This window comes from Anabrus simplex, chromosome 3 (genome assembly GCF_040414725.1).
Source record: "Anabrus simplex isolate iqAnaSimp1 chromosome 3, ASM4041472v1, whole genome shotgun sequence".
Taxonomy (NCBI): Eukaryota; Metazoa; Arthropoda; class Insecta; order Orthoptera; family Tettigoniidae; genus Anabrus; species Anabrus simplex.
In genome coordinates this window covers 301,575,279-301,587,874 of record NC_090267.1, presented here as the reverse complement: position 1 = coordinate 301,587,874, position 12,596 = coordinate 301,575,279, and the positions used below count along the sequence as shown (strand labels likewise).

Genomic DNA, 12,596 nt, shown 5'->3' with positions numbered 1-12,596 from the left:
TATGTAACATCGTAGGAAAAATCAATTGTTCACATATGAAAACGCTTCGCCAACAAGTACGCACCACATCTAATCAACAAGAGATCAACAAGCTGATTCTTTAGAAATTTTAATTAATCAAATAAATTTTCCCTTAGATTGTACTTCGCTGGATAGATGAAAATACATGATGAAACGGTTAAAATGATATGTATAACATCATTCTGAATGTTTCAAAATAAATTAAGGTGCAAAATTCCTCAATTTATTCGCTCCCATGAGAACTACGAAACATAATTTGCTGCCTTAGTTTTGAAGTGGTGGACAATTTCTTATCTTCAGCACCCAAAATAATAATGTTATTGGCTTTACGTCCCACTAACTAAATTTTTTACGGTTTTCGGAGACGCCGATGTGCCGGAATTTAGTCATGCAGTAGTTCTTTTACGTGCCAGTAAATCTACCAACACGAGGCTGATGTATCTGAGCCCCTTCAAATACCACCGGACTGAGCCAGGATACAACCTGCCAACTTGGCCAGCACCGTAAACATCTGAGCCACTCAGCCCAAGTACACCGGAAATGATTATGTTAACCCAACGTAACGTTAACATAATGTTGACATATGGCATAGCAGCACTTCACACAATGATGGTAACCTTAGTAATGAAAAGTTCAGACACTAAAGATATAATACAGTAGGTTTTAACCCATTAAAGGACATGAGTGCAAAAACTTTATTGACTCTAAACATTGATGTTTTAACCACATGGATAAGTTTCAGATCGCTGTAGTCAGATGATAACACATAACCACAGCATGAATCGTAAGGTGTTGGTATTGTAAAACCCTGCGTTACAAACCCAGCTAATCCCTCCAAGTCACTATTTCTTCTTTGTAACAGTATACAGATTGCTCCATCTGTCACATTTATAATTGTTTTTATACTCCTAGATCTAGCCAAACATTTCTGCAGCAAAGCTCATATTATTCTAAAATACACTTGCATCTAAATTATTCGACACTTTGAAGCACATAGACACTGACGGAATATCACTATATCAATTATATTCTATCTAAATTAATATTTCTCGAGGAACACAAATAGGTTAACTGTTTGGAATTAAGAGAAAAGTCTTCCCTAACCTCAGACTTATTCTCATATTGACGTATGCACACTACAGTTTAGTCATTGACTTCAAAATAATCACAATGTATATTTCTAATCCACTTCTCTTTTAATGTTTTATTCCGTAGAAAACTTGCGAATACCGGGCGAGTAGGCCATGCGCGTAGAGGCGCGCGGCTGTGAGCTTGCGTCCGGGAGATAGTAGGTTCGAATCCCACTATCGGCAGCCCTGAAGATGGTTTTCCGTGGTTTCCCCATTTTCACACCAGGTAAATGCTGGGGCTGTACCTTAATTAAGGCCACGGCCACTTTCTTCCAATTCCTAGGCCTTTCCTATCCCATCGTCGCCATAAGACCTATCTGCGTCCGTGGGACATAAAGCCCCTAGCAAAAAAAAAAAAAAAAAAAAACTTGCGAATAGTTGTATGAGAGGCATTGCCACAGTCAAACTTAAACCTGCTTCACAACATGATCAAAACAAACACATTCTCATATTACTGCGTATAATTACAAATCCCTAGTATCCACTGGCTCATATAAAATACACTTGCACACTTACATTCTACAAAGAAACTAACATTTATCGTCAACTTTCATGAAATTACACTGACTACATACGATAACAACAAACCAAAACAAACCCACATTTCCAACATTTCCAGCTACTCGATTCACCATCTTTGAACGATCGAGAGTGGCATTAAGGTCTGAGGATTTGATGGTTTTGTCCAATTCTAGTGAGGGGTTGCGAATGGAATCGCGAAGAGTAGATTCCATATGCGTGGGGAATCGGGTACTCGATTCCGAGGAACTAGTAGCACCCTCTATGATACAGATACATAAACACTTGCAGCACGAATGTGTTCTGTAATGTGAGTTCGTTTTGGTTTATAACCAGGTCACTCTACAAGCTATGCCTGCTCTCATTATAGTGTCCTGGAGTATATACTCAAAAACAACTCTAATTTGATCAGACCGGGCGAGTTGGCCGTGCGCGTAGAGGCGCGCGGCTGTGAGCTTGCATCCGGGAGATAGTAGGTTCGAATCCCACTATCGGCAGCCCTGAAGATGGTTTTCCGTGGTTTCCCATTTTCACACCAGGCAAATGCTGGGGCTGTACCTTAATTAAGGCCAAAGCCGCTTCCTTCCAACTCCTAGGCCTTTCCTATCCCATCGTCGCCATAAGACCTATCTGTGTCGGTGCGACGTAAAGCCCCTGGCAAAAAAAAAAAAAAAAAAAATTGATCAGAATATATGATTCTCTGCTTGAAACTAATCAAATTGTATAGATTGTCAATAAATCAAAACTTGTACGGGGTTATTGACACTATATGATCTTGAGGTATATAATTGTGGGTTGTATAATCTTGAGTTATATTATGTCATAATCACCGTACAAGTTTACTACTGAAAATTGAAAATCCGCAGCCTGTTTCCAGTTATTCGAGTGGTTCAGGAATGGAATGAATGAAGCCCCCATCTAGCGGCTAGGATGGGAAATGTGCCGGCTGCCGAAGCCTGTCGCACTCCTCTGGTGCAATGATTAATGAACGACAGATGAAATGAAATGAAATGATATTGGAGAGTGTTGCTGGAATGAAATATGACAGGGAAAACCGGAGTACCCGGAGAAAAACAAATTTTACTACTATTATCATTTAGACTTTCATGGCCCGTGTAACTATTCATGAGTTATATTTTTGGGTTTATGCCGTGTAAATAATTATAAACACACTTAACGTTTCAAAAGGAACCTTGCCTTTCTTCATCAGGAGAAAAAAAACGACATATTGATGATTGCTAGGAGAAAGCAACAAGGAAGTTTCAAATGGTGCCCAAAGATGTAAAGGGGACGCCATTTTAGCCCAGTGCTAGAGACAATGAATAGTAACAGCAAAGCATTACTCTCTAATGGTTCTGATTATATGTAGCCATAATTCACTGAGGTTGTAACCTGTATCGCGGTTGAAATTATCTGGGTGTTTACGTATTTCAACCGTCTCGCTTTATAGGGGCAAGAACATCCACTTCTTGGAACAAGACATCATTCACGTCGTTTCTTTTCTCCTGATGAAGAAAGGCAAGGTTCCTTTCGAAACGTTGAGTGTGTTTACAATTATTTACACAGCATAAACCCAAAAATATAATTCATGAATAAATTTTACTACTGTTTCATCAAAATACAATAGTACTGAAGAGACAACCTTAGCTAGTGTTAAGCAGTGATAAAAAACAAAAATAGTAATTCTAATAGTTTCTCATAATAATATTTAGTAGTGGTATGAAATGTTCATTGCAAATTAAATGTAACGGAAGACAGATAGGCCTTCGCTACCAAACAAGTTGTGTACTTATTAGAAATGTGATTCCACAGACTCGATATGTTTATACTTGCGATATTTGAAAACCACATTAGAAGCAGAAGCACATCAGCTGGCGTTGACTCGCTGCATTCTTCGACAAATCTTGAGGGCAGCCTAAAATTACAACAAAATATGTACTTACTGCAGTTTCTGTGTTACTGTAAAAGAAGAATTACTAATGTACAGTATACAGTAAGCTACATCAGCCTCGTGTTGGTAGATTTACTGGCACGTAAAAGAACTACAGCTGGTACAATGGTTGATTTTAATTTTCACATTAAAGAAAAACAAGGAAGCAAGGCATAAATAACATCCTGCAGTGGACATATAGAGTTCTCAGGATTGTCTGGGAGAATAACGAGGTCCCTGAGGATTGGGAAGAAGGAATAATCATTCCAATTTTCAAGAAAGGCGATAAGAAAGTATTGAAGAACTACAGGGGAATTACTCTGATATCCCATGTTGCTAAGATAATGGAGAGGATACTGGAAAGTAGGATAAGGTTGAGGGTTGAAAATCAGTTTGGTTTCAGAAGTGGAAGGTCAACAATAGAGCCCATTTTCATTATGAGACAACTACTGGAAAAACATTGGGAGTAGGGGAATGATATTGTGATGACATTCATTGACATTGAAAAGGCATATGACAGTTTCCCCAGGACTAAAGTTTGGGACAGTCTGGTGCAAAAAAAAAAAAGAGAATAGGACAGGGATTAATAAAATTGATCATGGCAGTGTACAAGGAATGTTGTAGTTGCATGCAAACACAAGTTGGCAGGACAAGTTGGTTCATAATCACTAGTGGGCTGAAACGGGAAGTGTTCTATCACCAGTCCTGTTTACAATAGTAATGGATGACATCATGAGAACAGCAAAAACAGCATATGGAGGAAGAGAAATGAACATGTTGTTATTTGCAGATGATATTGTGATTTGGGGAGAAGACATGAATGTTCAAGAACAGTTGGATGTGGTGAATGTGAAGATCGAAGAATGTGGATTGAAACTAAGTGTAGAAAAGAGTAAAACTCTTGTTATGACTAGAGGGGAGAAAGAAGGGAAAGGTCAGATTACTTTACAACTAAAAAGTATTTATAAGATCCTCCTTTTCAATACATTGCAGAAAAAGGAGGATCTTATAAATACTTTTTATTTGTAAAGTGATAACTGTCAATACGGAATGAGATTTATAACATGCAAAGGTCAGATTAGACTTGCAGACAAGCTCCTGGAAGTAGTGGAGGCGTTCAAATACCTGGGAAGTGAATTAATGGAGAATGCTCGACTGGATGCTGAAATTAGTAAGAGGATTCAAGCTGGAAGCAGTTTCTCTCATAGTGTAAGAAACATGTTATGGGACAAGGATGTGCCAATGGAAGCAAAGGAAACTATGTACATGATGTATTATGTACCCATAACAACTTACAGAGCAGAAACTTGGACATTGACTAAGAAGGATGAGAGTCTAATACAGGCAGCCGAAATGAATTTCTGGAGGAGTATGATACAGAAGAGTAGAAGAGACAAAATAAGTAATGAGAAAATCCAGGAAGAAATTGGAGTGGAAAAAATGAATGATAGAATAGAGAAGAGCCGACGAAGATGGTTTGGGCACATAAAGCGAATGAGAGATGAAAGAATGCCAAAAAAGGCGATGGAAATGCAAATTCAAGGAAGGAGAGTCCGTGGATGACCACGATTGAGATGGAAGGACACAATCCAACGCAGTATTATAGAAAGAAACCTGGACTGGGACACAGTATCGGTGGAGGAGTGGTGGAAAGACCAAAGAAAGTGGAGAGGAACCATATTTGCCCCTACCCGGCTACAGCTGGATAAAGGAAAATGACGATAATGATGATGATGAATTCATTCTTGACAACCAATATAATTTAAATTGGTGTTATATCATAATATACTGTATACAAAAGAAATAGTAAATATTGCACGTTCGAATTTGTCCCACTTATATACGGACGACTCACTCTAATGAGTGCGCCCAGCACACTGGTGACATCGCGGAACCGATTCCTCGCATGCGACATTGAGTGCAACCTCTGAGTTGTAGGAACTGATTCTCGCGATTTCAGGTGTCATTCGTGCACATCACTATCCAATTCACCGTCTAAGAGTGTGATCAAAAATGACCCACTGCTCCAAAATAAAAAGGCTCCTACTAACATTTGTTTTAGAAAGAGTGTGATTATGCAATAATACTTCGATATTTTTGTTGTCCCCTGCACACGTTTTCATATTTGTTGTCTGGTGTTTTTCATTCCTTCCAGAGTATTGGTACTTGTTATTTTATAATCCCCAGCAAAAAAGGGTTTTAACACTTGTTCTCACGTGTTTTTCACACCTTTTGATACTTCCTCTCATCTTTAAAAATGAGAGATAGGCCTATAGTTTTTACTGTAGACGCACATACATGACGTAAAATGCCGTCATGTCGGAAAAAGTCGTATCTAGTCTTCAGATAGATAGGTTGTCTCATCAATCCAGGTTGTTCTACATCAATCCCTTCTCAAATCTTCAGTCTTCATGTGGGAAGTGCAGGTTAAGAAGAAAGCTGGATAAATACACAAAATCGGAAGAAACATAAGATAAATACAGATGGCAAAAGATTAGGAACGCAGGACAAACACACAAGGAGAAAATGATCTCATTTCTTGCTATCTGGTTTTCTTCTTATCGTATAATTTCTGCATCAAGACTGAAGATCTGTAAGATGGCCCTTCAGTGAGTGTTGATACCCACCCTCCTGATAAAGCTTGGAAGCAGAAATGAACTCATCAGGGGCTGAGAAAAGATGGATGTGAAAGAATTGGGATTGATGAGGAGAGAATCTATCTACTGTATTTGAAGATGGCAATTCATGAAGGTGTGGAAATTGTCCTTTTATGTTTTCATGTTTATCTTTGTTTCCTCACGCTATTCCTTCTTTCAACACTGATCTGCCATTGTGTTTGTATTACAATGTGTTCCTTTCCATGTTCCTATCTCTCTATATGCCAGTATATGGTTAAATTATGATTTTAATAGCATTCAATTTAATCATTTTCAATCTATGCTTGTGTTCACTCTAATTCGTTCTTGTAATTTTCTTTTAATAGGTGTGATACAATATCTAAACTACAAAGTAAACTGGATTATCTCCGATCGTTACTTAATGATCAAGTTACATTCAAAAGCATTTATAGATACGCTTATGATTTTGCTCGGGTAAGTAAAGAGAAAGAAATACTATATTTTTATTAATATCCACGGCTCAGCTTTTCACAGGATATTTGAGGCAGTGAGTGAGTGAGTGAGTGAGTGAGAGTGGGCTATGCCAAGTATTTGGTAAATTTGAGTTTATTAGTGCCCTCTTGTAGGGCACACATTCATCTTCCAGTGTGCATAATATCAAATGCATCCGTAGGCTACTTCCATCCTTTAATTTTACGGAAATTGCTCATCTCACGTTTATACACTAGAACCTCAATTATACGTTCCCGGAAACTACGTTTTCTCGTATTATTCGTTCAAATTACATGGTCCCGCGAGCATCCTAATTAAATCACGTTGTAAAAATCCTGCATTATCTGTTCCTCGAAGAAACGATTTCTCGGATCAACCATCCAGAAATTTCAGTCCCATCAACACTAAATCCTTGATCACGCATTTTTCAAGAAACTGTATCTTATGAAACAACGGCTACGGCATACTTACGGATCTTGGTGTTGACGTCCCGTCATTGCGGTAATTTGAGGAAGTACTGTACTGGAAAAGCAAGCTGCGGTGAACTTGCATAAGGGATCATCTTAGCATCGCATTCGGATAGTATTGTTTAGAGAACCCTCATTATAAAGCAGAGTGTGCCCACAACAATTGGAAGGACACAGAGCATATTTCGACAGCTCTGTTTGAAGACGGAACGAGTTTCGTCAAATGTTCGTACTTGCAAAACGTCTACGTTATGTCCAGGGTTAGACGTTTATTTTTTAAATTTTTTTGGAGTGTATTGGTGAACAGGTTTCAGCACTTCCCTCAGGGCACTGTATAGTCTCTGGGCTTTCAGGCAGGAATTGAAATTGCTCCTTCTTAAGTAACACAAATTTAGTATTTTAATATTATCGTACCGTATACAATTATGCTATCGAGACCAGATCACATGTTGCACCTTACATAGGTAAAGCCATGGGATGTTTTGGGATTGTTTATTACTGTTTTCGTCCTAATATAAGACTGGAAATTTCACATTTTGTGTTAAAATGTTACAAAAACCGCAGTCGTTTTATTTGCGCACGTAACATTTAAAAAACTCCGTATCATTTCGCACTCATATCGACTTGTACAGCGAGCGCGTTTTCCTGCTGAGCTCAAGGTTGCGAATAATCGTAATTTCGGAAGTGTTAATGATATTTTTTCTCTTTCTCATTTGATTGTGATTAGTGACGGGCAGAATTGAATATAATGCATTCGAGAACTTGAGGATTGGTACTTACATTTGAAACCATTTTCTCGAGTTCAACATAAGCTTTAAAAGTCGATGTAGGCCTAATTTATGCGGTACAAGATTTCCATAAACCGACTAGGAACAGTATACCTGTGACCAAATTACAATGGGAGATTAAAAAAAAAATGATTTTGGCATCATGTTGGACGCTTTTGTAACTAATGTGCTTTATTTTATTAGATTAGAGAATTAAAAACTACTTGTGGTCGATTTTTATTTGGCTTGGTGTTAGGGGTGTTACATTTTTCGAAGAGTTTTGCTGATCAAAGTTGCTGAACTGAAAGAAGTTTCCAAAGAAATTTAACGAAGTTTCTCTGGTAAAACTGAATGAAGTTTCGAGACAGTTAAGTCGCGTACCGGTAATTAACGTTTGAAGCCGACCCGCGGTCTCCTGCCTCTCACCCGGAGGGCCCGGGTTCGATTACTGGCTGGGTCAGGCATTTTTACCTGGATATGAGGGCTGGTTCCAGGTTCACTCATTCTATGATTACCTTTAATTGGGGAGCTATTTAATGGTGATATGGCAACCCCAGTCTAAAGAGTCAGGAATAATGGCCGAGAGGATTCGTCACACTGACCATGCGTCACCTCGTAATCTGCAGGCCTTCAGACCGAGGGCGGTCGCTTGGTAGGCGGAAGGCTCATTGGGGCTGTAGTTTGGTTTGGTTTAGGGGCGTTTGTAAGATTATAAGTATACATATTTCATTTTTGTGATGTTAAGCCAAATTGTTGATGGTTCATTCGTTCCCGGATTTTTCGTTTTCCCATGTACGTTTTTTTTTTTTCTCGTGGTCCCTCCAAAAACAGAGAATTGAGGTTCCACTGTACTGCAAAGACAGTGAGCTATGCCAAGCAGATAGAAGTGTTCATGATGTATGCTGCCCGTAAGTTACACAAGCTGTCCAATAGCTGTGCCTGTTCTCACGCACTTATTAGTTGTGTACAACATAACGGACAGTGAAGGAGAAGTAACAGTGAGTAGTTGTAAAAAAAAAATAATTAAGGCATGACAATAAGTGGAAAAGAAAAACTGTGTAAGTATGTAGAAACTTAGGATTAGAGGATATCAGTGATAAAAGGAAACCACACCCGGGCGACTGGAGTGGGACATTGATGATGATGATGATGATGATGATGATGATGATGATGATGAGTGACAAAAGGAACAGGATGGTTCCTGCAAAGCAGCAAAGTATTGGATGTAAGTGCAACGTGCATTCAGTGACAGATAATGTGAGCTGGTGTAAAAACCACAAACTTATAGAAAGTGAAAAGGATACTATATTTGGTGTGTTCTATAAAACTGGTAACTATAATGCACAAAATTCTCTTTATTTGAACTGATAAGTTGGCAAGAATACAGTAGAATTTACTCGAAAGAAAAGAATTAATGACAGTACAAGAAAAAGGCACTTATCTTTTACATATTCTGTGAAAGAATCCTACAGGAAGAAAAATAAATAAAGCTAAATATAAGGAGTTGCTGTCTGTTCTACTGTATGCACTCTGCAGAATCACAATGCTGCATTCTATACCATACGCTCCAGCCGGATGACTCGAGTACAGCTGAGGATATTGAGGAAGACCCGGATATCTGAAGGTAATTAAATATTTTGTTTACCTTGGCATTAGTTCAATATTCGATTTAATTGAAGATCTAAATACTTTTTGTGAAGGAACAAGAGATGTATAGTAAGCAGGTAATGAAGGTGATTTTGGGTAAGTACTGAGTTGGACTGATAAGAAAATGCATATACAGATGGAAAGATGGAATTATGCTCTTTTCCAAGTGATATTGAAATTTTGTAACCCTCCCCCCCCCCCCCCCCCGCCGAAAAAAGAGAGAAGGAAATGGTGCTAACATTATAGACCAGATGAATCCATTGTATTACAAGGTTTTTTGTTTTTAGGTGAAAAGGGCCTAACTAGGTGGTTAAATGATGGAATTACATCCTGTAAATAATTTTTCTTTGAAATGTGTACTGGTTCATGTTTGTGGGTTACTGTAGTCACGTCCTAGTTTGTGAACCATGGGCAACGGCTGAGTGGTCTAGTAAGTGGTCCTGAGAGTCGGGGTACCAGTTGCTATGGAATGGGAGTGGGCATCTCGGACATATTCCGAGTCCTGGCCCTCCTTGTGCTCAGGCGGCTAGGACTATACAATCCACCGGTGGTCCATAACCCGTTAGAGAAGAGATCCTCACTTGGACTATGTGCAAGTAGGGTAGCATCCTGCTTCATGAATCGACCGAGCTCAGAACATTTAAAGCAAGCCTCGGACCTATGGGAGTAACGGAGTCCCACTCCCATTTGACAGGCGACGGACTCCTTGGAAACAACTTGGCGAACGAAATGGAATTCGATGGGGAGCTATCAATATTAATGGGGCTTATGGAAGAAAGCAAGTAGAACTGGCTGAGTCAGCAAAGAGGATGCATCTGGATGTGCTAGGAGTAAGTGATATTCGGGAAAGGGGAGATAACAAGGAGGAGATAGGAGATTATAAAGTGTACTTGACGGGTTTTAGAAAGGGAAGGACAGAGTCTGGGGTAGGGCTCTTTATCAGGAATACCATTACACGGAACATAGTTTCTGTTAGGCACGTAAATGAGCGAATGATGTGGGTAGATTTGTCAGTGGAGGAATTAGGACTAGAATTGTGTCCGTGTATTCACCATGTGAGGGGTGCAGATGAGGATGAAGTTGATAAGTTTTATGAAGCATTGAGTGACATCGTGGTCAGGGGCAACAGCAAGGATAGAATAGTGCTAATGGGCGATTTCATTGCGAGAGTTGGGAATAGAACTGAAGGATACGAAAGGGTGATTGGTAAATGTGGAGAAGATATGGAAGCTAATGTGAATGGGAAGCGTTTGCTGGACTTCCGTGCTAGTATGGGTTTAGCTGTTACGAATACATTCTTCAAGCATAAGGCTATTCACCGCTACACATGGGAGGCTAGGGGTACCAGATCCATAATAGACTATATCTTAACAGACTTCGAATTCAGGAAATCTGTTAGGAATGTACGAGTTTTCCGGGGATTTTTCGATGATAGAAACCACTATCTGATCTGTAGTGTACTAAGTATCTCTAGGCCTAAGGTAGAAAAAGTGAAATCTGTCTGTAAACGAATAAGGGTAGAAAATCTCCAGGATGAGGATATTAGACGGAAGTACATGGATATGATTAGTGAGAAGTTTCGAACAGTAGACAGTAAGCAGGTTCAGGGTATAGAAAGTGAATGGGTGGCATACAGGGATGCTGTAGTAGAAACAGCAAGGGAATGCCTAGGAGTGACTGTGTGTAAAGATGGGAAAAGGCGAACATCTTGGTGGAATGATGAAGTGAGAGCAGCTTGTAAACGCAAAAAGAAGGCTTATCAGAAATGGCTCCAAACAAGGGCCAAGGCAGACAGGGAGTTGTATGTAGATGAAAGAAACAGAGCGAAACAAATAGTTGTTGAATCCAAAAAGAAGTCATGGTAAGATTTTGGTAACAACCTGGAAAGGCTAAGTCAAGCAGCAGGGAAACCTTTCTGGAGAGTAATAAAGAAAGGAAGGGAGGGAAAAAGGAAATGAACAGTGTTTTGAGTAATTCAGGTGAACTCATAATAGATCCCAGGGAATCACTGGAGAGGTGGAGGGAATATTTTGAACATCATCTCAAAGTAAAAGGAAATCAACCTGGTGGTGTTGTGAACAACCAAGCTCATGGGGAGGAGGAAAATGATGTTGGTGAAATTATGCTTGAGGAAGTGGGAAGGATGGTAAATAAAAATTAGACCTGAAATGGTGAAGTATAGTGGGAAGGCAGGGATGAAATGGCTTCATAGAGTAGTAAAATTAGCATGGAGTGTTGGTAAGGTACCTTCAGATTGGACAAAAGCAGTAATTGCACCTATCTATAAGCAAGGGAACAGGAAAGATTGCAACAACTATCGAGGTATCTCACTGATTAGTATATCAGGCAAAGTATTCACTGGCATCTTGGAAGGGAGGGTGCGATCAGTGGTTGAGAGGAAGCTGGATGAAAACCAGTGTGGTTTCAGACCACAGAGAGGCTGTCAGGATCAGATTTTCAGTATGCGCCAGGTAATTGAAAAATGCTACGAGAGGAATAGACAGTTGTGTGTGATTCGTAGATCTAGAGAAAGCATGTTGCAGGGTACCGAGGGAAAATGTGTTGGCCATACTGGGGGACTATGGTATTAAGGATAGATTAAAATTAATCAAAGGCATTTATGTTGACAATTGGGCTTCAGTGAGAATTGATGGTAGAATGAGTTCTTGGTTCAGGGTACTTACAGGGGTTAGACAAGGCTGTAATCTTTCACCTTTGCTGTTTGTAGTTTACATGGATCATCTGCTGAAAGGTATAAAATGGCAGGGAGGGATTCAGTTAGGTGGAAATGTAGTAAGCAGTCTGGCCTATGCTGACGACTTGGTCTTAATGGCAGATTGTGCCGAAAGCCTACAGTCTAATATCATGGAACTTGAAAATAGGTACAATGGGTATGGTATGAAAATTAGCCTCTCGAAGACTAAGTTGGTGTCAGTAGGTAAGAAATTTAACAGAATTGAATGTCAGATTGGTGATACAAAGCTAGAACAGGTCGATAATTTCAA

General features: G+C 39.4%; 1 protein-coding gene across 4 annotated transcripts in view; it reads left to right on the top strand.

Annotated features, from left to right (window-relative positions):
* The window catches only part of SCCRO4 (DCN1-like protein SCCRO4), a 157,300-nt gene that overhangs the window by 79,684 nt on the left and 65,020 nt on the right, over positions 1-12,596 (top strand). For all 4 annotated transcript variants that reach the window (XM_067143112.2, XM_067143113.2, XM_067143114.2 and 1 more), the window contains one exon: positions 6,584-6,692. In XM_067143112.2, the coding sequence (XP_066999213.1) occupies positions 6,584-6,692 (109 nt within the window). The remainder of the gene's footprint in view (positions 1-6,583; positions 6,693-12,596) is intronic.